The sequence below is a fragment of the Narcine bancroftii genome, chromosome 7 (assembly GCF_036971445.1).
Source record: "Narcine bancroftii isolate sNarBan1 chromosome 7, sNarBan1.hap1, whole genome shotgun sequence".
NCBI lineage: Eukaryota > Metazoa > Chordata > Chondrichthyes > Torpediniformes > Narcinidae > Narcine > Narcine bancroftii.
Window position 1 is genome coordinate 29,249,340 of NC_091475.1, and position 21,533 is coordinate 29,270,872.

The following is a 21,533-nucleotide window of genomic DNA, read 5'->3' on the forward strand; positions in this document are numbered from 1 at the left end:
AAGGAGGTGGGGTAGGGAAAGTGGTAAAAAACTGGGGAAGGGCCCAGAGGTGGTGTGTTATAGGGCAGACAGTGTGAGAGGTGGGGAGATAGGTAGAGGGAGAGACCATTAGGAAGGGGAAGAAAAATTAAGGGGAGAGAAAGATAAGTTCAGGAGTAATGTAAAGAAGATATTGGAACTAGATGGGGGTGGGATTACCTAAAATGATATTCATGCTATTTGTTTTGAGGCTGTCTGGGAGAAATATGATCCTAAATATAACACTAATCCTGACAAAGGATGAAGCCAAGGATAAATTCAACATGTGTTGAAATGATTGGAAGTTCATGTTTGGACTCGTAAGAAAAGTGTAGGTGCCTGTCGAAACAGTCACCTAATCTGTATTTGTACTCGCCAATGTAGAGAAGGCCACACAGAGAACACCAAATGCAGTAGATTAGGTTGGGTTAAAGGAAGTTTCAGTGTAGGCCCACTAACATATAGGTGTTCAGCAAAACAGTCAACTGCTTCAGGAAGTTCCCATTTAGATCTACCATCACATTTTCTGCCAATCATCTAACCTAGTGGTTCTCAACCTTTTACTTTCCACTCACATTCCACTTTAAGTACTCCCTATCCCATCAGTGCTCTGTGATTAGTAAGGAATTGCTTAAGGTGGTACGTGAGTGGGAAGGGAAGGTTGAGAATCACTGCTCGAGACCCAATTGTTACTGAAATATTCTGCTTGAGAAAAATTGTCTTTGGCCCATTTCCTTTGGAGTTATGAAACCGTGCACCTAACGAGTCAATTAGGTATGATTGAAACAGTGGTTTTCAAACTTTATCTTTTCACCCACATAACACAAGCAATTCCTTACTAATCACAGAGCTATGACATAGGGAATACTTAAAGTGGTATGTGAGTGGAAAGAAACCTAATCTACCACATTCAGTTTACTTGGTGTGGCTTCCTCTCTATTAGACCATTTCTCCCCAAGAATGCTGTCTGACCTGCAGAGTTCCTCCATTCCCCCAGCATTTCATTCCTCCAGTATTTGCAGATTTTCTTTCTCCGAAAGAACTGCCTCACTTACAGGCATGGATCGAAAGCTCATTTGGTCATGTACAGTAAGGGACCATCAGAACAGGAATGGTAGAATTGACAGAAAGGATGAGCATGGTTTCACCTGCATGTTGAGCCCAAGAGATGGTGAGGAAGAAATCTTGTGATTTGGTTTGTCAGAAGAAGTGTAACAATGTACCAATTGATTTTATAATTTGGGGGGTTTATTCAGATCACCCACTACTATAAAAGATGCATCCTCAAACAAAGGTTTCCTCCAGTTGTTTTCCTACATGGATGCATAACTGGAGGCTCTGAATTGTATGACTGCTTGATGCCCTGGCTTCAGGCACGAATTGGGTATTTCAGTGTGATGTCCTGTCTTCAGTACATATACAGCATCACATACCCTGTGATTTTTCTTGCAGGCAAGGCAGCATTACCACTTAAAGGTAATGCAAAAATAATATAATCAATATACACATGTAACAAATGTAAACAATCTGTGTAAAATAGAGAGAGAAAAAGAAATCAATGAAGTGCAAAAATAAGAGTCCTTGTTTGGGTGCCTGATTGAGTTTGTTGTTGAGGAGTCCAATGGTGGAAGGGTAGCAGCTATTTTTGTGCCTGGTGGTGTGAGTCTTTTGGCACCTACACCTCTTTCCTAATGGTAGCTGGAGAACTGAGCACATCCTGGGTGATGTGGATCCTTGATGATTGCTGCTGCTCTCTGTCTCTTCTGTGTTCCCTGTCGATGTTCTCGATGGTAAGGAGGGTTTTGCCTATAATGTCCTGTGCTGTGTCCACTACTTTTTGCAGGGCTTTCTGCAGCACCTCACGGCTCAAGTTCCTTATCAGGTACTGAGGTATGACTGTATTAATGCCGAAATGAAATCAATAAACACCAATCAAACATACGGGTCCTTATTTTCCAGGTGGGTGAGGGCTAGATGGAGGGTGGTGGTGATGGCATCATCTGTAGAGCTGTTGGATCTGTATGCAAACTGCAAGGGGGTCCAGTGATAGGAGCAGCAGGAGCTTGATGTACCCCATGACGAGCCTCCCAAAGCACTACATGATGATGGACATGAGGGTGAGAGGGCTGTATTCATTGAGACAGGATACAGATGACTTCTTCGGCACAGGAACAATGGTGGAGGCTTTGAAGCCCTTTGGGACCATGACGCTTCTCAGAGAGATGTTAAAAATGTCAGTGAGAACACCTGCTGGCTGAGCTGCACATCCCCTGAGCACTCTGCTGGATATGTTGTCTGGTCCAGTACTTGACCTTGCCTAACTCTGCCTTCACATTGGCCACTGCAAGACACAGCATCTGGCCATTTGGAGGAGGGATGGTCTTCTTTTCCACCATACTGTTTGTCACCTCAAAATGCACGTATAAATAGATTTAAACTATGCATCTTTGAGATCCTTTAGTAGCAGAGATTGTGAATGCAGCTGTTACTCAATCTTGCTTACAAAAGCAATGTACTGTGGACACTAGCATTACTTCAATAAAGTAAGAAACACTGAAAAGCTTAACGGTTCAGGCAGCAACTTGGAGAGAGAAAAAAAGCCTACTCAAGTTATTTAAAATGCCTCTAAGTCATAAAACTGAACCAAGTGCAGAGAAGAAAATAAAGGATCAGGCTTGGATGCAAAACCAGAAAAACTGAGGTATCGATCACAGCAAAAGCATCATGAGCAAGACAGGAGCCAACTAGTCTAATAACTAACAGATTCTTCTCTCATCCAGTCTTTGGATAAGACGGTGGATATTAAACTGCAGGAGCTGGTTCAATGGCCATCAGCATCCTCAACAATGGAGTCAACTATGCAAGTACAGATGATTAATGAGTGCCAGTTGTGTAGCAGGAGGGCTGGTATGGCTTGTACTCTTCTGGATCCACAAAAATTGAATATAATAAAACATAAAACTTGGGCTTTTTTGAAGCCACCTGCAGCACTTTTTTAAGCTACATCTCATTAACCTATTGTACCTAGTTTCAATGAGTGAAACGTGCTTTAATTATTCAGGGGAAAACAGCAGTCTTCAAGATGTTTTTTCTGCTTCTTGAATCTCAGAATTTATTATCATGAAATTCAGTGTTTTGTGGCAGCATCAAAGTGCAAACATATATATTATAACCATCTTACAACATTACTATAAAAACAAAATAACAATAGGGCACAAAAATAACGCAGTGTCTTTGGTTCATTGATTATTCAGGAATCTGATGGCAGCGGGGAAGAAGCTGTCCTTGTGCAGTTGAGTACTCATCTTTAGGCTCCTGTACCTTTTTCCTGATGATAGCAGAATGAAGAGGGCATTGCCTTGGTGGTAAGGGTCTTTGAGGATAGACGCTGATTTTTTTTAAGACACCACTTCATGGAGTGAAGTGTCGTGCCTGTGATGTCACAGGCTGAGTTAACAACCCTCTGGAATTTGTTCTTGTCCTGATAGCGTCTCCATATGAGGAAGTGATGCAACCAGCTGGATTGCTCTCCACAATACATTAGTAGAAGTTTACGAGAGTCTTTAGGGACACACTGAATCTCCTCAGACGCTTCTCAAAGTATAGCTGTTGGTGAGCCTTCTTCGTGAATACATCAATGTGGAGATTGCAGGACAGATCCTTGGAGATGTTGACACCCAGGAATTTGAAGTTCTTGACCCTCTCAACTACTGAGCCCTTGATGAGAACTGGGTCATGTGCTCCTGACTTCCTCCTGAAGTCCACAATCATCTCCTTGGTTTTGCTGACGTTGAGCACAAAGTTGTTGTTATTATACCATTCAACGAGCTGATGTCCCTTTGTTGAACGCTATTCCCAGAAATTCTGAGGTTTTTTCCATGCATCTTGTCATCAGCTACACATTGCCTAGCCATTGATATCTTTTTCCTAAAATAATATAGATGAGAGCAGCAATTTAGCTTCTTGTTGCTACCATTAGCTCCAAGGTATTTAAAAGATCTGTGAAGCATGAATTCTATTAAAAAGATGGCACATTTCTTTTAAAATGCATAAATTTGTTCTTTGTCAATTACTGAACAATTTGATAGTTGTGCAGTTTAATTTTTAGTTATATAAACAAATCAAATTACCTTCATCACACTAAACTAAAGCAAGCACTTAGAATGTGGAAATGGCAAACAGATATCAAAATCCACACACACACACACACACACACACACACACACACACACACACACACACACACACACACACAAAATGATGGTTCAGAGTTAATAATTTTGTAAACTAGCATTTCACTTTCTGCTAAATGAGAGAAATAGCAAGAAATGGTAAAATCTTAAATTTTGAGCACATCATACATTCTATACTATAAACCAATAAAGCTGTCACACTTGTGAAAGTTAAGTATTGTATGATGGAGCAAAAAAAAGTACTATTTTCAAATGATGGGTAAAAATCCAATTGTATTTAAAAGAAAAACATTAATTACTGAATTGAAAGAGTAATCTCAAACCTTGGTGTGATGGTTGGAGTGATTCTGACGGTGATGTTTGCAATAATTTGTGAAGCTATGAAACCCAAATGCAGCCTGCTGCAAAAATGAATTGTTTGGTTTGATTGGTCAGCTAACCTGAACTGAGACCTTGATTGTAAATTATTTCATTTTAATAATGATCAGATTAGATTTAAATTAATGCTTGCAGGCTGTTTCCTTGTGCTGTGGATTCCCAGATGTTAGAATAAGGTGTGGGATGTCAGATCCAGTTGGAAATGCTTTTTCCAGTAAGGTTAGACAGTGATGGTCATAGTTATAGAGCACAGAAACAGGTTCCCACTTGTCCATGCTGATATAGTTGACAACCTGAGCTAATTTTTTTTTTTTTTTTTTAATTTTTTTATTTTACAACCTGAGCTAATTCATGTTGCCTGTCTTTAGCTCAATTCCTCTCTTCTTTGGCTTGGCTTCGCAGACAAAGATTTATGGAGGGGGTAAATGTCCACGTCAGCTGCAGGCTCGTTTGTGGCTGACAAGTCCGATGCGGGACAGGCAGACACGGTTGCAGCGGTTGCAGGGGAAAATTGGTTGGTTGGGGTTGGGTGTTGGGTTTTTCCTCCTTTGTCTTTTGTCAGTGAGGTGGGCTCTGCGGTCTTCTTCAAAGGAGGTTGCTGCCCGCCGAACTGTCAGGTGCCAAGATGCACGGTTTGAGGCGATATCAGCCCACTGGCGGTGGTCAATGTGCCAGGCACCAAGAGATTTCTTTAGGCAGTCCTTGTACCTCTTCTTTGGAGCACCTCTGTCACGATGGCCAGTGGAGAGCTCACCATATAACACGATCTTGGGAAGGCGATGGTCCTCCATTCTGGAGACGTGACCTACCCAGCGCAGTTGGATCTTCAGCAGTATGGATTCGATGCTGTCGGCCTCTGCCATCTCGAGTACTTCGATGTTGGAAATGAAGTCGCTCCAATGAATGTTGAGGATGGAGCAGAGACAACGCTGGTGAAGCGTTCTAGGAGCCGTAGGTGATGCCGGTAGAGGACCCATGATTCGGAGCTGAACAGGAGAGTGGGTATGACAACGGCTCTGTATACGCTTATCTTTGTGAGGTTTTTCAGTTGGTTGTTTTTCCAGACTCTTTTGTGTAGTCTTCCAAAGGCGCTATTTGCCTTGGCGAGTCTGTTGTTTATCTCGTTGTCGATCCTTGCATCTGATGAAATGGTGCAGCCGAGATAGGTAAACTGGTTGACCGTTTTGAGTTTTGTGTGCCCGATGGAGATGTGGGGGGGCTGGTCGTCATGGTGGGGAGCTGGCTGATGGAGGACCTCAGTTTTCTTCAGGCTGACTTCCAGGCCAAACATTTTGGCAGTTTCCGCAAAACAGGACGTCCCAATTCCTCTAATCCTTTTCTATCTATCTAGCTTTCTAAATGCATGTTAAGCATTGTAATTGTACTGCCTCTACCATTTCCTCTGGCACCTCAATCCATATTTCCACCCAAAAAGCTGTTCCTTGGATCAGTGAAATTTTTTTCTGTTTTTCTAATCTTAAACCAGTATACTCTAATTTTATACTCCCTTACTCTTGGGATGGGGGTGGGGGGGGGGGGTGGGGAGGTGGAGGGCAGAGGAAACTCTCATTATACACTTTACCTATGACCTTATGATTTTATAAAGGTCATTTATCAACTCCAGGAATAAAAAGTCCCAACATATCCGGCCTCTCCTCACAACTTAAGCCCTCTGGTCCTGGTATCATCCTCGATCTTTCCTTCATCCTTTCCAGATTAATGACATTGTTCCTGTAGCTAGGCAGCCAAAACTGTGCATAAGACCCACAAATGTGGTTTCACTGAAATCATTTACAGCTCTAACGCAATGTCCTAATTCATGCACTCGATGCTGCCTATCATTGGGCACACGCCTCTCACCTGAAGAGCACTCCTCCATTGCCATCCTCTGACTCTTTTCACTGTCAATTTTGAATGCAGTTGGCCAGCTCTGGATGAGCCTACCACATGGGACTTTGCCAAAGTCCACATAGACAGTGTCCACAACCCTTCCCTCATCAGTCTTCTTAGTCATCTCTTCAAAAAACTGAATCATTCATGAGACACTATTTTCCATGTACAAAGCCATGCTATCTTTAATTGTTCCTTTCCCTTCCAAATACTGGTAGATCCATCTACCAATCACTTCTATTAACTTTCCCATCATTAGGCCATCAGCCTGGGTTGTCCTTTTTAAATAGAGACACAAGTCATCTGGCATTTCACCCATGATGCAATAGCTCTACCAAAGCCCCTGCAATTTCTTCCCTTGTTTCCCACAATGGCATAGGATATGTGGCCCTGGGGATTTATTGATCCTGATGTACTTTAAAGCTGCTGCCATAATCATTTTTGTTGCATGACTTTCTTTTAAGGCATCACATTTAATTGAATAGTTTCCATTATCTTCTCCGTGATAAATACAGATGAGAACTATTTAAAACTTTGCTCATCTCCTGTGGCTCCACACTTGGGTGACCATATTAATACTTAATGGGAGCTATTCTATCTCTAGTCAACCTTTTGATTGTAATATACATTTGAAATCTGAGAATTTTCCTTTACTTTATCCCCTTTACCTGTCATGTCTTCTTTTTGCCTTCGTCTCCCTTTTAATTGATTGTGTTCAAGATATCAAGATTTTACTGTTTCTATCCACTTCTCATTTAAAAAGTGAAAATGCTGTTTACAAAATCAGGAGGAGTGTAATGGTATGGATTGTATATGCTAATTGGCTCGGGCTGGCCCACCTCCTGATGACACTCTTACCTGGACTCCTCCCCTGGGACCCAGGCCATAAAGGTCGGGCCTCCTTTCCCTTCCCTGCACTCCCCTAGTTTGGATCTGGGCCAGCTCAAGTCTTCTGAGCAATAAAGCCTATCGTTCCCCTCAAGTCTTTGTCATTGCAACTATTGGGGCAACTGATAGTGCCCACAAGGAGTAAATGTTTTTTTTCGCTCCAACTGTCTCTTCCCCTACCCCTTCCCAAAATTCTACCACACAATCTGATCTCTCTGTTACACTCAGAACCTGGTGTGATTCCTCCCCTCCACCCCATCCTCACTTAATGTCGTTACATCACTGGTGTGGTCTACTGACCCACTATCTTCCACCTTCCCTGGCACAGGAGGAAAAAGCTCTCAATGCATTTAATACCTGATCAGCCTGCAGTTCCTTGGCATTTTTTGTTTCTCAGCTGCAAACATATTTTTGCCCTTTCCCATTTCCTCACAAATCAAATGTTTTTTTTTTCCAGTTTTATTCGCGTGCGTGTTGGGTGATGTGCATCAGATTGGGCTGATTTTATTTTGGTAATGTTTCTAAGTCATTCAAATTCTGCTTCCTTATTCCACATTTCACTCTATATGAGAGAAACTGTTTCTGATGATGCTTGGAATTAACCCAAGCAGTCTGTGAAAGAATGTTGGGCACTCATGGCACAGAAGTACTTGGAAAGGTTGTGTGGTCATCATTGTAGTGGAACAGGAATCCTGTTGGGCTTTTGTCTCTGGTGAAGTATCTGGTGCCCAAACCACTGTATTCTTGTCTTTCAAAGCCAATGTGAGTATCTTTTGGAATCTTGCTCAAATGGGGGATAGTGTGATGAGGTGTTGGAATTTTACTCCACGTATTGGGAAGAACACAACATTAATAGTCCAATGTTGGGGTTCCTTTTTCTGAGCACAATAGTTATTAATGGTAGTAGAAATATTGGTACTTCCCCACCACCCCCAAAAGGTGGTAAATAGTTCGACAATTAGAGATTCTATGTGCCAAGATTGAAGGAAATGGAGTAAATGTGAACAAATGGAGCTGAGATGATAATCTAATTGGATGGCATATTTGCCATTTTCAGTTCCTTCAGGTTCTTACAAAGCTTTTGATGAACAATTTCTTTGGTTGCTCTGAGTCTGGAAGCATAGGTTTAAATTTTTTTTTTAAATGGCACTGCCAGAGCTGCTGTAATCCGAGCGCTGCCATTGGTGCGGCCCCGGGAGACCGTGGAGTGGAGACACAGCCCTCTTCCATGGGGCCCAACTGCTTGTTTGGAATGCTTACAGCCCAGTACAGGGATTAAATACCCTGGTAAAGTGGCTGGTGTTTTTTAAAATTTAAAAACCACAGAGGTCTGTTCTCACTATGGTGGCACCCATGCTTAGCAGAGGACCACAGGGATTGCAGACTGTGGGGGATCAGTGGACTGGCTCAGAGCACCAGACCAGAGAAGCAAACCCCTGCTAAGAGGGAGGTCCCAGGGAGACGACCCTACACGGGGAAAAAAAAAACCACAACAGCAGACCAGCGAGTGCTGAGCAGCAAAAGGATCCACACGGGCTATGGGCTGCTGGAGACTGGCAACTGATGGATCAAACCAGGCTGCGAGTTGCAGCAGACTAATGCGTGGGGACCATTTATTAGGAACAGGATTTGAGTGCATGCTGAAGGCAAGAATGGCTTTCAAAGGGATTTCAGGCACTGAAAGCTTCCTGATTATATCGTAGATTTAGACCTGGGAGCTTGAGTTCACCAATATGCAGCTGCGAAGTCTGCGGGAGCATTGGAGGCAAATCTACGGACATGGTGTCTCTGAAGGGACTCTCTTACTTGTCTTTCTCTTATTGTTGGAGACACTGGGCAATGCTAATAGCACCTCATTTTGTGCTTTAAGGCAGGTGAAAGTTGAGGAATTTTATATATAATGTAATTCTGCATACTAGTACATGACAATAAAATAATCTAATTGAATAAAATGCAAAGAGATCATTTATAAATTAGAGAATCTGGAGCTCTATTATACATGTGATTGAGTATAATAAAAGTATGACCGCAATCCTGCTAAATAAAGATCAAGAGTAATGACCAAGAGAGAATATTCTTTTGTGTGTTTAAAAAAAAAAATGGTCATAAGGAATAGTTAAACTTTGATTAAGTACAGTGTCAGTAGACTTATTATTGATTTGGGATGAAAGCTTAATAATCGAAGCTAGTTGTTGACCTCTGACTCAGACCACCCAGAGTGAAGGGAAGTGCTTAAATGCAAATATAAGTTTTAATTTATCATACAAATTAGGAGAACTTTAATGGAAGATATAGAAAGAGACTTGAAACAAGGAATGCAAGTTGTATTTGAATACTGCTTTTCATATTCAATAGATGTCAAAACTATTTCCCTTGTTTTCTAACATGGATGAACAGGGAGCAGAAAGAGGAGGCATGGAATCTGCCATCTATGGAATTTTGTGGTGGGGGGAGTAAACAGTTAATTAAAGAGCTGTATTAGAATGTAATGCTGGGGTAAAAACAGCATTTTTTTTTACACTGAAGTAGTAGTGTATCTTGTATACAATTAAAGCATTACAAGGTTATGTAAAGTGAACAAGGTAATGAGATGGTGCCAAGTGGCCCAAATGGAAGAGAGTACCAGCATGCATTTTAAGGGCTGGATAATCTGACTTTGCACAATAATTAATCTTCTATTCTGCAGCACACTCTTCACAGGTGAAGTGCGTGGGTGTAGATTGTATTGGATCTTTGATGTTCATGTTTTGCCTCACAATGACCCTAATGCCATTCTGGAGAGTGCAGGACCTGTGTGGCAAGAATTCTTGGTACTCAATGCTTCTCTGGAAACAGTAGGCCTGTTCAGGTATCCAAAGGCGAAAATCTGGATTCTCCTGTTCAAGAAACCACCCTGGATTTTGACAATACACCAGGTTTCAGAAATGCACAAAGGTCCCATTAATTCAACAAGTAGAAAGAGTCACAGGCTGAGAAGTTCCTAAATGGCTTTGCTGCACTTGAGCTTTCAAGTTCTCCATGCAGGTGAGCACTGGATGTGCAGCTGGCATACATGTGCCCATCATTCCTGGGCATAAAAAATGGCCTTCTGCATCTCTCAGATCTATAGAATATGCCAGTAAGTTGAGTCCATCACATGGCATAATTGTGGAGTGAGAATATGAAACTTGCTGAGTCCCATTATAAATGAAAATTTTCATTTATTCAAATTAAAAACTATAAAAAGATGCTGTAATTTCTAGACTGGAAAAGTTTTGCTTTGGCCTTTTGCTGCCAAACGTTGATACAATAAAAGCACAGTAAGGTGTGTTGACCTTGGTGTCTGTCAAAAATTACTCTGTATGGAGCTCTGCACTTTTATTCAATATTGTTTGTTTACTAAAAATGTTATAAAAAATGTGGTTCAGCAAGCCTTTTGGGTAATACAAGCAGAGATAAATTTTATGCGAATACTTGCAGGATTTAGTCCATAAAATGATGTCCATAAGATATTGAAACAGAAATTGGCCATTCAGTCCATCAAGTTCACCCTGCCTTTCAATCATGAGCTGATTCATTTTCCCCACTCAGCCTTATTGTCCAGCCTTCTCACCAGAACCTTTGATACCCTGGCTAATCAAAGACCTATCAATCTCTCCCATAAATGATTTGGCCTTCACAACTGCCTGTGGCAACAAATTCCACAGATTCACCACTCTCTGGCTATGGAAATTCCTCTGCTTCTCGGTTCTAAATGGACACCTTTCAATCCTGAAGTTGTGCCCTCTTGTCCAACACTCTTCCACAATGGGAAACAATCTTTCTAATATCTACTTTATCCTTTTATCATTTGAAATGTTTCAATGAAATTTCACCCCCCCCCCCCCCAACTCCATCTTCCAAATTCCAATGAGTACTGGCCAAGAGCTGTTAAATGTAAGACTCATTCCTGGAATCATACTTGTGAACCTCCTCTCAACTCTCTCTAACATCAGCACATCCTTTCTTACTTAGGAAGCCCAAAACTGCCCACAATACTCCATGTCAAGTCTCACCAGTGCCCTGTAGAGCCTCAACATCACATCCCTCTAAAATTCTATTCCTTTTGAAGGCCAGCATTGCATTTCCATTCTTCACCACCATCTCAACCCGCAAGATTCTTGCACAAGGACTCTGACCAACACATTTCAACATGGTCTGGGAATTTTCAAATTTATTCCCATTTAGGAAACCGTCTGTCCATTTATTTCTTCAACCATAATGCGTGACCGTACACATTCCAATATTGTATTTCATTTGCCATTTGTCTGCCCATTCTACTAATCTGTCCAAGTGATTATGCAGCCTTCTTGTTTCCTCAACACATACCTGCTTCTCCACCTGCCTTTCTAGCATCTGCAAACTTGGCAACATGAAAAAAAGAGGTCCAAACACCGACACCTGGAACACCAACCAGAATATGATCCCTGTATGACTCTGCTTCCTGCCAATCAGCCAATACCCACACTAATATGTTTCCTGTTGTACCATGGACTCTTTTCTTGTTAATGTTTATTTTGAACAATCCATTGTTGTAAATAATATTATTGTCATACAATAAGAATATAGTTGGCATAATTAGTAAGTTTGCAGATGATTCCAAAATTGCTGGTGTTCTGAACCGTGAAGAGGACCTGTATATGATTAAGTCTGGGGGGGTGGGGAGTGGTGGTTGCAGAAAATATTCACAAGCATGTTGCCAGGACTGGAAGGTGTGCAGTGTAATGAGAGATTAAACGGCCTGGGGGTATTTTACCTCAAGTGAAGGTGCCTGAAGAGTCACTTTAGAGATTTATAAGATCATGAGGGGCATAGATGAGGTAATGGTCAGGGTAGGAGAGTCTTTTTAAACTAGAGCAAATAGATTTAGGTTTAAGGATAAAGATTATAAGGGGCTTGAGGGGCATGTTTTTCCACAGAGGGTGATAATGTATGTAAAATGCGAGAGGAGGTGATAGAGGCAGGGACAATTACGGAAACATTTCATAGGGAAATGGGGAAAATTTAGGCAAATGGAAATAGTTCAGATAGACATATTGGTCAGCATGGATGATTTTGGTGAAAGGTCCTGTTTCAATGCTGTACAATCCTGACTGACTAACATTTTGGGAAAACAAAAAAGAATTGGGCACATACAATGACATCAGAAGCCATGCAAAGCATGTATTGAAATTATGTACATAATTTCTCAAGCCCCACCTGAACATTTTGTTTTTTGTTCGAGCAGACCTGCTTTTCCTGCCATCGTTGCATTCATTTGTGCTGTGCTTTACTTCTCATTCTAGATCACTTTTCCCCAACCAACACTCTCTTCCCAACTTCACTTTGCTTTTCATCCTTCCATCCATTCCCATTTTCAGAATCCAAATCAGGATTTATTGTCATGAAATTTGGTGTTTCACAGAAGTAATCATGGAGCAAACATATAGATTATAACCATCTTACGACTTTACTATATAAAACTAACAATATAGGGCACAAAAAGTAAGGCAATGTCTTTGGTTCATTGATTATTCAGGAATCTGTCCTTGTGCCACTGAATGCTCATCTTTAGGTTCCTGTACTTTTATCCCGATGGTAGCAGATTGAAGTGGGAATGGCCAGGGTGCTGGGGGATCTTTGAGGATAGAGGCTGCTATTTTAAGACACCACCTCATGTCGGTGTCCTGACGAAGTGAAGTCTGGTGCCTATGATGTCGCAGGCCGAATTAACAACACTTTGGTGTTTATTCTTGTCCTGAGATTTGGCATCTCCATACCAGGCAGCGATGAAGCTAGCCAGAATGCTCCCCACTGTACATCTGTAGAAGTTTATGAGAGTCTTTGATGTACTAAATCTCCTCCGACACCTCACAAAGTATAGCCGCTGGCGAGCCTTCTTTGTGATTGCATCAACATGGAGGCTCCAGGCCAGATCCTCAGAGATGTTGACACCCAGAAATTTGAAGTTCTTGACCCTCTCCAGTACTGAGCCCTCGATGAGGACTAGGTTGTGTTCTCCTGACTTCCTCCTGAGGTCCACAATTATCTCCTTGGTTTTCTGATGTTAAATGCCATTTTGTCTCCTGCTGTCCCACAGCCAAACCCTGCTTCTCCAGAAATGCTCTCCAAGCTAATGTAACTGTTCACCCCAAGATCATCACCTTCATGACCTTATCCCAATCATCTGCTCCCATGATTATCCATCCATTATGCACCCCAAGATTTTCTTCTCACCGTCTTGCGCTGATCTTTTCACTGCCATCTCTCCCATGATCTACAAACTGGCATCATCTGTCTTTTGGTTCTACATTCTCAATTCACCAACACATTTCAACCTGGTCTGCTGCCTTTTACTTGCTACTTCTCTCTCTCCTCCTGACCCCCCCCCCCCCCACCCCCCTATGGACAGTAACCTGGTCTGGTTTGATTATTTACAGTAGTTGGTCAGATAGGAACTTTATTTTCACACAGGGTTTGGTAGGGAGATTGGGCTGGTGATAGGCTGCCGAAGCAGTTGGAGAGGGAACCGTCTGAGATTCCACCATTTTTCAATTCTGCCACTGTCTGAGAGGAATTTTGTCAGTTCTCCCCGTAACCTCGCGAGGATTTTCCCTGGGTTTTCTGGTTTCCTCCCACCAACCCTCCCTCCCCACAAAACATTTGGGAATTTAGGGTAATTGGAGGATATAGGTATCAATGGCTGGAATCTGGTCTACCATGTTGTACATTTTAAAAAAAATAAAGTTAATTTTTTTTTTTACCATGTCGTCTATGTCTTATAAGGTAATTATCATCTCGAGTTATGTAGTAGTTTGGCTCCTGCTTGGATGAATTCAGCAAATCAAGATCACTGCACTTTAATGGGAATATTGGGTACAGCTGCATCTTTGAATAGGACAAGTTCATGCATTCTTACATTTTGGACAGGTCATAGATGAGGCAACTTAATGCTATAATGTGAGTCTGAAATCTAATTTTTAAAAAATATCTTGCAGTTACTTATGCAATTCATCATCCGCTGTTGATGGATGTATAAAATGTAATGCACTGTTAAACATTTTTTGAGGCAAGATTCCCAGTGTGAAAACTTTCTTGAAAAGAGTATTGATTGGGTTATGGGGAGCATTTATTCTGAGCATTTTTGACTGAAACCACATCTCATTGTAGTTACTGGAAACTGGGGAATGGCCTGAGTTTACAGACTTGGTTCACCATCTCGTAAATTGAATAAAGTGCTACTTTTGAAGTGGAATTGTTGTGCTGTATTAATTGTTTCTTTCAGAAGCTGTTCACATTGACCACTTGTCACATGCTTCCTCTGATGCCTGCCTGGACTGCCAGTGGATGATTTGATATTTGTATGTAACCAAATTGAATCGAAGTTAGAATCTTGGCATTGATCATTCCAAAATCATTTGTATTTTAATTGGTCAGAATGTGTTTCCAGCTCCAAATGTCATTTTGAAAGTTTTTTTTTGTTTCAGGGAAAATCCTATCCTTTCAAGGGTCCATTTCCACCTATGTGGAATCCATTTGCTTACATGGATTACAACAATCTTTGGAGAACCCTGGATGACATGGGAAAGGAGGTAAAGAGTGATTATTAATGTTCATTTAAATTTTTATGATTTAAAACTATTGAAAAAATAAACATAAAGACCACATTATATCAAGTAATTAAAATAATTAGAACAATTACAAAAGTAGACCACTTCCCTTCATGTACCTTTTTCACAGGATTGATAACACCATGAATACTTCCTGCTGTTGACTTCAGCAATGCTTAGTGGCACTCCAATAGTAAAGCAAATGTTTTATATGTTTCAGCATCTGATCTCCAACTTGTCTCAGACTTCCACATTAAAGCTGCTTCTTTGGAAGTCTGAGAGGTGCTGAGCTGCCGTCTGCTGGCAGCTGTTGTCTCCATAGTTCCTTGAGCTACAATTCAGATCCAGGCTTTAATCTAGAAGGCAATGAGAAGAAATACATATGCTCTTCCAAAATTATTAATGGAATTAGTGCTATTTAAAATATCTTGGTTGTTTTTGCATAATTTAGACAGGATCGTAGGTGCATGCTAAGCCAAAGGGGGTAAAGTCATGCGGCACACAGACTCTATTGTAATTATAGACATGGAAGTGGTATTATGTCATTTCTAACTTTGATTCTGTGAGTGGTGAGGTGTTGGTGGTGAAAGGAAAATTAGGAATTGTTCAATATATTAGGAAATCCAAAATATTTTTATTTCCAATTAAAAGGGAAGCTTATCAGGTCATGTATGGAAATTGTTCAAAGGATCCCATGAGCTCTGTTGTTTCGTTCAATTATTATGACATTGTACCTGATACAATGAGAAGGGTTCTTCTGTGAATGGTCCAGCAATTCAGCTCTAACATTCAAACAGCTGTACAAAGTAGCTGACCAAGAGCACAGACCATGGGGTGACAATGAGAAAGATCATTTAGTACATTGATTTTGTTGGCCTCATGAACTTGCTTTGTGGGTGAACATGGGATTTTGGGCACCTATTTCAAGCAAAGTGAAAGCCAAGATATCTTTAATCATTTTGGATTCAGGCATTTCTTTCCTTTCCTCTATTTTACAGCTCCCCCACCCCGGCTCCCTGCACTCCTGCTGCCTCCCCATCCTCAGATCAATGACATTTTGTCTTAGAACAGTTTCTTTGTCTCAACAAGCTTGTGCCCTTCTCTGGCTTGGACAGTCAGTTACATCATTTAATGGTTCATGCTTCATCTTTGATATAGGCCCTTCAGAGTCTGATGGTACTCTGAAAAACAATCCATGAGTTAAACTATTCCAGATGTACACATATTGGAAGATTTGCTCTTCAAGATAATAAGAATGTTGGAATAAATTTTTATAGGATATTTGACTTCTCTTCAAGATAATAAGAATGTTACAATAAATTTTTATAGGATATTTCACTTTGCAACAACAGTGATCATTCATGAGTTAATGCCATTTAATGGGACTGTATAACAGCCTTGAGAAGATAGCATCAAACCACAATCTTGAACTGATATACTAAGTACTCTTTGCAAATGGTTAAGTAGGGAGTTCCAGGATGATAAGGAACAATATTTTCTTTCAAGTCAGGGTGGTTTGGGGCAGGGTAATTTTCAGGTTCCAAAGTTTCCATATGCTGGTAGTTTTTAACTTTGTAACAGTAACCCCAAATCCACATAATCTAGCAGAGGCCTTTGTGAATTTTATAAATGATACATAATACTGCCATGGTGATGAAGTTGTTATTCATACATTTCTATTGCAACCTCTAATATTTGATTCTGAGTAACACATACTTAAGTAAAAGAACTTGAGTGGGCGAGGGAAGAATTACTTGAAAGGTACTGATGTGAAGAATTCAGAAAACTGAGATTGTTGATTTTGGAGCAGAGATGTTTATGGACTGACTAGACCTGTTCAAAGTTCTTGTTTCATCTTGTCTGTAGGTGTAGCCACTATTTTAATTAGTTAATCCAAACGATTGCTTCAGGATTGGCAGAGCTGCATTCTCACAGATCAATAGTTAAACTATTACATGTTCCACAGTCTGTTTAGGACCATAAGCTATATGAGCAGAAGTCAGCCATTTGGCCCATCAAATCATGAGCTGGTCCAATCTCCCACTCAGACCCACTCCCGTGCCTTCTCCCCATAACCTTTGATACTCTGACGATTCAGGTATCTGTCAATATCTGTTTTAAATACACCCAATGACTTTGCCTCCATAGCTATCTATGATAGCAAATTCCATAGGTTTGCCACTCTCTGACTAAAGACATTTCTCCATACCTCTGTTTTAAGTGGGTGCTCTTCATTCCTGAAGTTGTGTCCTCTTGTCCTAGACTCCAGTGGAAATTACTTTGCTACACTCTGTCCAGACCTTTCAACATTCAAAATGATTCAAAGAGATTCCCCTCATTCTTCTGCAGGCCATGAGCTGTTTCAAATCTTCCTCATCTGCAAATCCCTTCATTCCAGGAATAATTACTTGTGAATCTTCTCTGAACCCTCTCAATGCCAGCACATCTTTCCTTAAATAAGCTCAAAAATGAACCCAATACTCAAAGTAAAGCCTCAACATCACATCCCTGCTCATTTTTTCCTATTCCTCAAGAAATGCCTTCTTCACCCCTGACTCAACCTGCAGGTTGACCTTTAGGATATCCTGCACAAGGACTCCCATGTCCCTTTACAGCTCTGAATTTAAAATTTTCTCCCCATTTAAAAAAGAGTCGGCTCTTTTATTCCTCTACCGAAGTGCATGGCCATACACTTTCCAACATTGAGCAAAGAAATGGCAAATAAAATACGTTCTTTTAATCTACAGAAGTCTCTCTGCAGCCTTTCTATTTCCTCTTCACTTTTTGCCCCTCCACCTATCTTATATCATCTGCAAACTTAGCCACAAATCCAGTTATACTGCAATTCAAATAATTAACATACAGCGTTTAAAAAAAAATAAAAAAAAAAAAAAAAAAAATAAAAAAAATAGTGTGGCCTCAAAACTGAATCTTGAGAGGCAGCACTGGTAACTGGTAGCCAACCAGAATGGATTCCTTTATTCCCACTCTCTGTTTTCGGCCGATCAGGCAATGCTCTACCCATGCTCATCTTTCCTGTAATTCCATGGGCTTCATCTTGTTCAGTAGCTTCATGTGTGGCACATTATCAAGGGCCTTTTGAAAATCCATGTCCTTTGGCTAGCCTGCTTGTGGTTTCCTCAAAAAATTGCTGTTGGTTTGTCAGGCAGGATTTTCCCTAAAGGAAAACGTGCTGACTTTAGCCTATCTTGCCATGTATTTCCAAGTACTTCGTAACCCCATCCTTGACAATCGACTCCAACAAATTATCAACCACCGATGTTTTGGCTAACAGATCTATAATTTCCTTTTTGCTGCCTCCCTCAACTTTACTTCAGCTCCCTTATCAAGTCTAGTTTATTGCACAATGCCCAATCCAGAATTGCCGTTTCCCTGGTCAGCTCAGCCACAAGCTTTTTAAAAATTTTTTTGTAATTACTAAATCTAATCTATCCCCTCCTGCCAATCAAGGTTACCTTATAGAAAAAAAATTTAGATATAAATCAAATAACGACCTTCAGAAACTAGACAGAGAATCACTGGAGCATCCAAATCATGATTGCATTTTATGAATGGGTCCCACTTCCTTCAAATAGAAACTTTCTGCCTCTAATGTTGTATCTAATTTTCTCCAAGCTTAACTATTACATTGCATCATGTGTGAGTAGGTGAAAATTCATCTTTCTATTTCATTGAAATTGCTCATCTGACTATCAACATGCTTAAAAGCTAAAACTTTCTCTTGAGAGGCAGACACAGGCAAACAATTAAAGGGCATGGTTCTATTTTTATCTTAAAAATCATTGAGAAAGATTTAAAAATGTTTTCCCAAAATCTTCCTAAATTGGGACACTCCAAAAACATAATGGATCAATGATGCTTCAAAAAAGAAACACAATAGAGAAATCCCACCGTGGACTTCCACCACCTAAAATGACAGAAGGAGAAGAGAATGAAAAGAACGGTCTCAGTAAAATTTCTTGTTTATTTTTATTAAGTGACGACATTGTTTAACGGGTTTAATGTATCTTATAGATTGAACTTTGAATAAGTGGGAAGGGGGGAGGGAAGGGAGGGGGGAAAACAACACTGTATATACTTAAGAAGAAAAATGTCTGTATGTATCTTGGTCAATATGGTTTACAGTGTGAAAAATTTAAAAAAATTAAAAAAAAAATGTTCACTTCTCACATAATGGTTCAACATGTGCATAAAAAAAGAGATAATTTAAGTTTGGACATATGTATTCTATGTACCACCTTGCACTGTAATTAACAATGCCATACACAAAATGAAGAGTCATTAATCAATCTAAGTAAGAGCAGAGCACCAATCTTCGTCTGAAAATGTTATCACACTCCCAATCATTTTTAAGTTCAGCCATTGAGGCTGATCTTAAATCCAATAAATTGTTATAAATACATGATATTAATCCACCATGAACAAACTGTAAATTTACAAAAAGGTATCAAGAATATTTGGGTCTGCAAATCAAGGAAAATCATGCAATTTTAACTGAACAAAATGCGTAATTTGTAAATATCTAAAGAAATATCTATTAGAAAGATTAAATTTAACTGACAATTGTTCAAAGGAAGCAAAGATATCTCAAATAAAAAGATGTTAATAACTTTTGATACCTAGTCTGTACCATTCCTTAAAGCCTGCATCTAATACAGAAAGCTGAACAAGTGTACAGTTTTGGTCACCAAATTATAGGAAAGATATAAACAAAATAGAGAGAGTGCAGAGAAGGTTCACGAGAATGTTGACAGGATTTCAAGGTTTGAGTTTCAGGGAAAGATTGTGCAGACTGGGGCTTTTTTCTCTGGAGCGTAGAAGATTGAGAGGGGACTTGATAGAGGTGTTTAAGATTTTAAAAGGGACAGACAGAGTAAATGTGGATAGGCTTTTTCAATTAAGAGTGGGGGAGATTCAAACTAGAGGGCATGGTTTAAGGTTGAAGGGGGAGAATTATAAGGGGAACATGAGGGGAAATTACTTTACGCAGAGGGTGGTGGGGATGTGGAATGAGCTTCTGGCAGACGTGGTCGAGGCGGGATCATTGGTTACATTTAAGGAAAGATTGGATCGTTACATGGAGAGGAGAGGACTGGAGGGGTATGGACCGGGTGCTGGTCAGTGGGACTAGGAGGGTGGGGATTTGTTACGCATGGACTAGTAGGGCCGAACTGGCCTGTTCCGTGCTGTAAGTGGTTATATGGTTATAAGATGGTTACTAAATGGACTACCAAGAGAAAAAATGTTTTCTAACTAAATAATTTTCTAAATTGAGCCCATATTCTCCACCTGTTTCCCATTATTGAATTATCTGTCAATTTAGAAAAGGAAAAGAGTAAAATGGAACCTAAAATTGCCAACATAGATGATTTTTGGAAAACTTCAGTTTCATTTCTACCCAAGAAGGGCCGATTCACTAATTTATCAGAACATAATAATAGAAGTAAATTACATATGTTAATTGCCCAAAAATAAAATTGAAAATTTGGAAGAGATACACCCACCCCACCCTGTTCCCTTTAGTTTTTTTGAAGATGGGCTTTATTTATAGCCATAAGCTGAGAAGCCATCCTGAAGGCATTCAATAAATTCCTTCTCTTGGGATCCAGCACCAATCAACCTGAATATTGAAATCCCCTTGACTATTATAACATTTCACTTTTTGCATACCTTCTGTATCTCCCTCTGTAATTTGCATGCCATATCATGGCGACTGTTTGGAGGTCTGAATACAACTTCCATGAGTCTTTTTACACTTATAGTTTCTTAACCCACAGGGATTCTATATCTTCTGATCCAGTGTCTCCTCTCTGTAAAGATTTAATTCCATTTTTACAAAAAAGAACCACCCCATCCCCTCTGTCTTCATTCCTGGCTTTCCTATACACTGTGTATCCATGGATATTTAATTCTCAACTGTGATCTTCTTTCAGCCATGACTCAATGATGACTACATTGTCATGCCTGCCAATCTCCAGTTGCACTGCTAGATCATTACTCTTATTTCTTGTACTGTGGGCATTTATATGCAAGATCTTCAGTGCTGTATTCAGCACCCTTTTCAATCTTGTTTCCAAAGTAACCTAAGTTAAATCCTAAATCTTGTGCTTGTTTTACCTTTATTTATTCCTGTGAATGAATCGCAACTCAATGGTCTGTTAAAGTGCAGAGGCCTTCAAACACTCCTTTTTAAATTCTTCTCCTGACCTGTGCATAACTCTCTCCTCACGATTTGATTGGTCAATGCTGTATTCACCACTCTTTCAATTTTGTTTCCAAGGTTAAATCCTTCTCTGAACCTAGAATTTAATGCTTCATTCTCAGAAGAGAAGTGCTTCACATTACTGCAGTGAGTAATAACATTGTTCAAAAGTGCAAGGAATCTTGTCTTTCCAGATACCAGTTGAAGCACCGTGGAAAGCACCCCATGCTGAACAATGGGACAAACTAACAATGCAACAGTTGATTGATAAACTTTGTTGGACCAAGTAAGTCACCCTCATATTATTCATTATTGTTTGGTCAGGATCATACCTCT

General features: G+C 40.2%; 1 protein-coding gene across 3 annotated transcripts in view; it reads left to right on the top strand.

Moving 5' to 3' along the window:
• mao (monoamine oxidase) overlaps positions 1 to 21,533 on the top strand; it is a 134,064-nt gene that overhangs the window by 66,068 nt on the left and 46,463 nt on the right. For all 3 annotated transcript variants that reach the window (XM_069889301.1, XM_069889302.1, XM_069889303.1), the window contains exons 4-5: positions 14,852 to 14,956; positions 21,392 to 21,483. In XM_069889301.1, the coding sequence (XP_069745402.1) occupies positions 14,852 to 14,956; positions 21,392 to 21,483 (197 nt within the window). The remainder of the gene's footprint in view (positions 1 to 14,851; positions 14,957 to 21,391; positions 21,484 to 21,533) is intronic.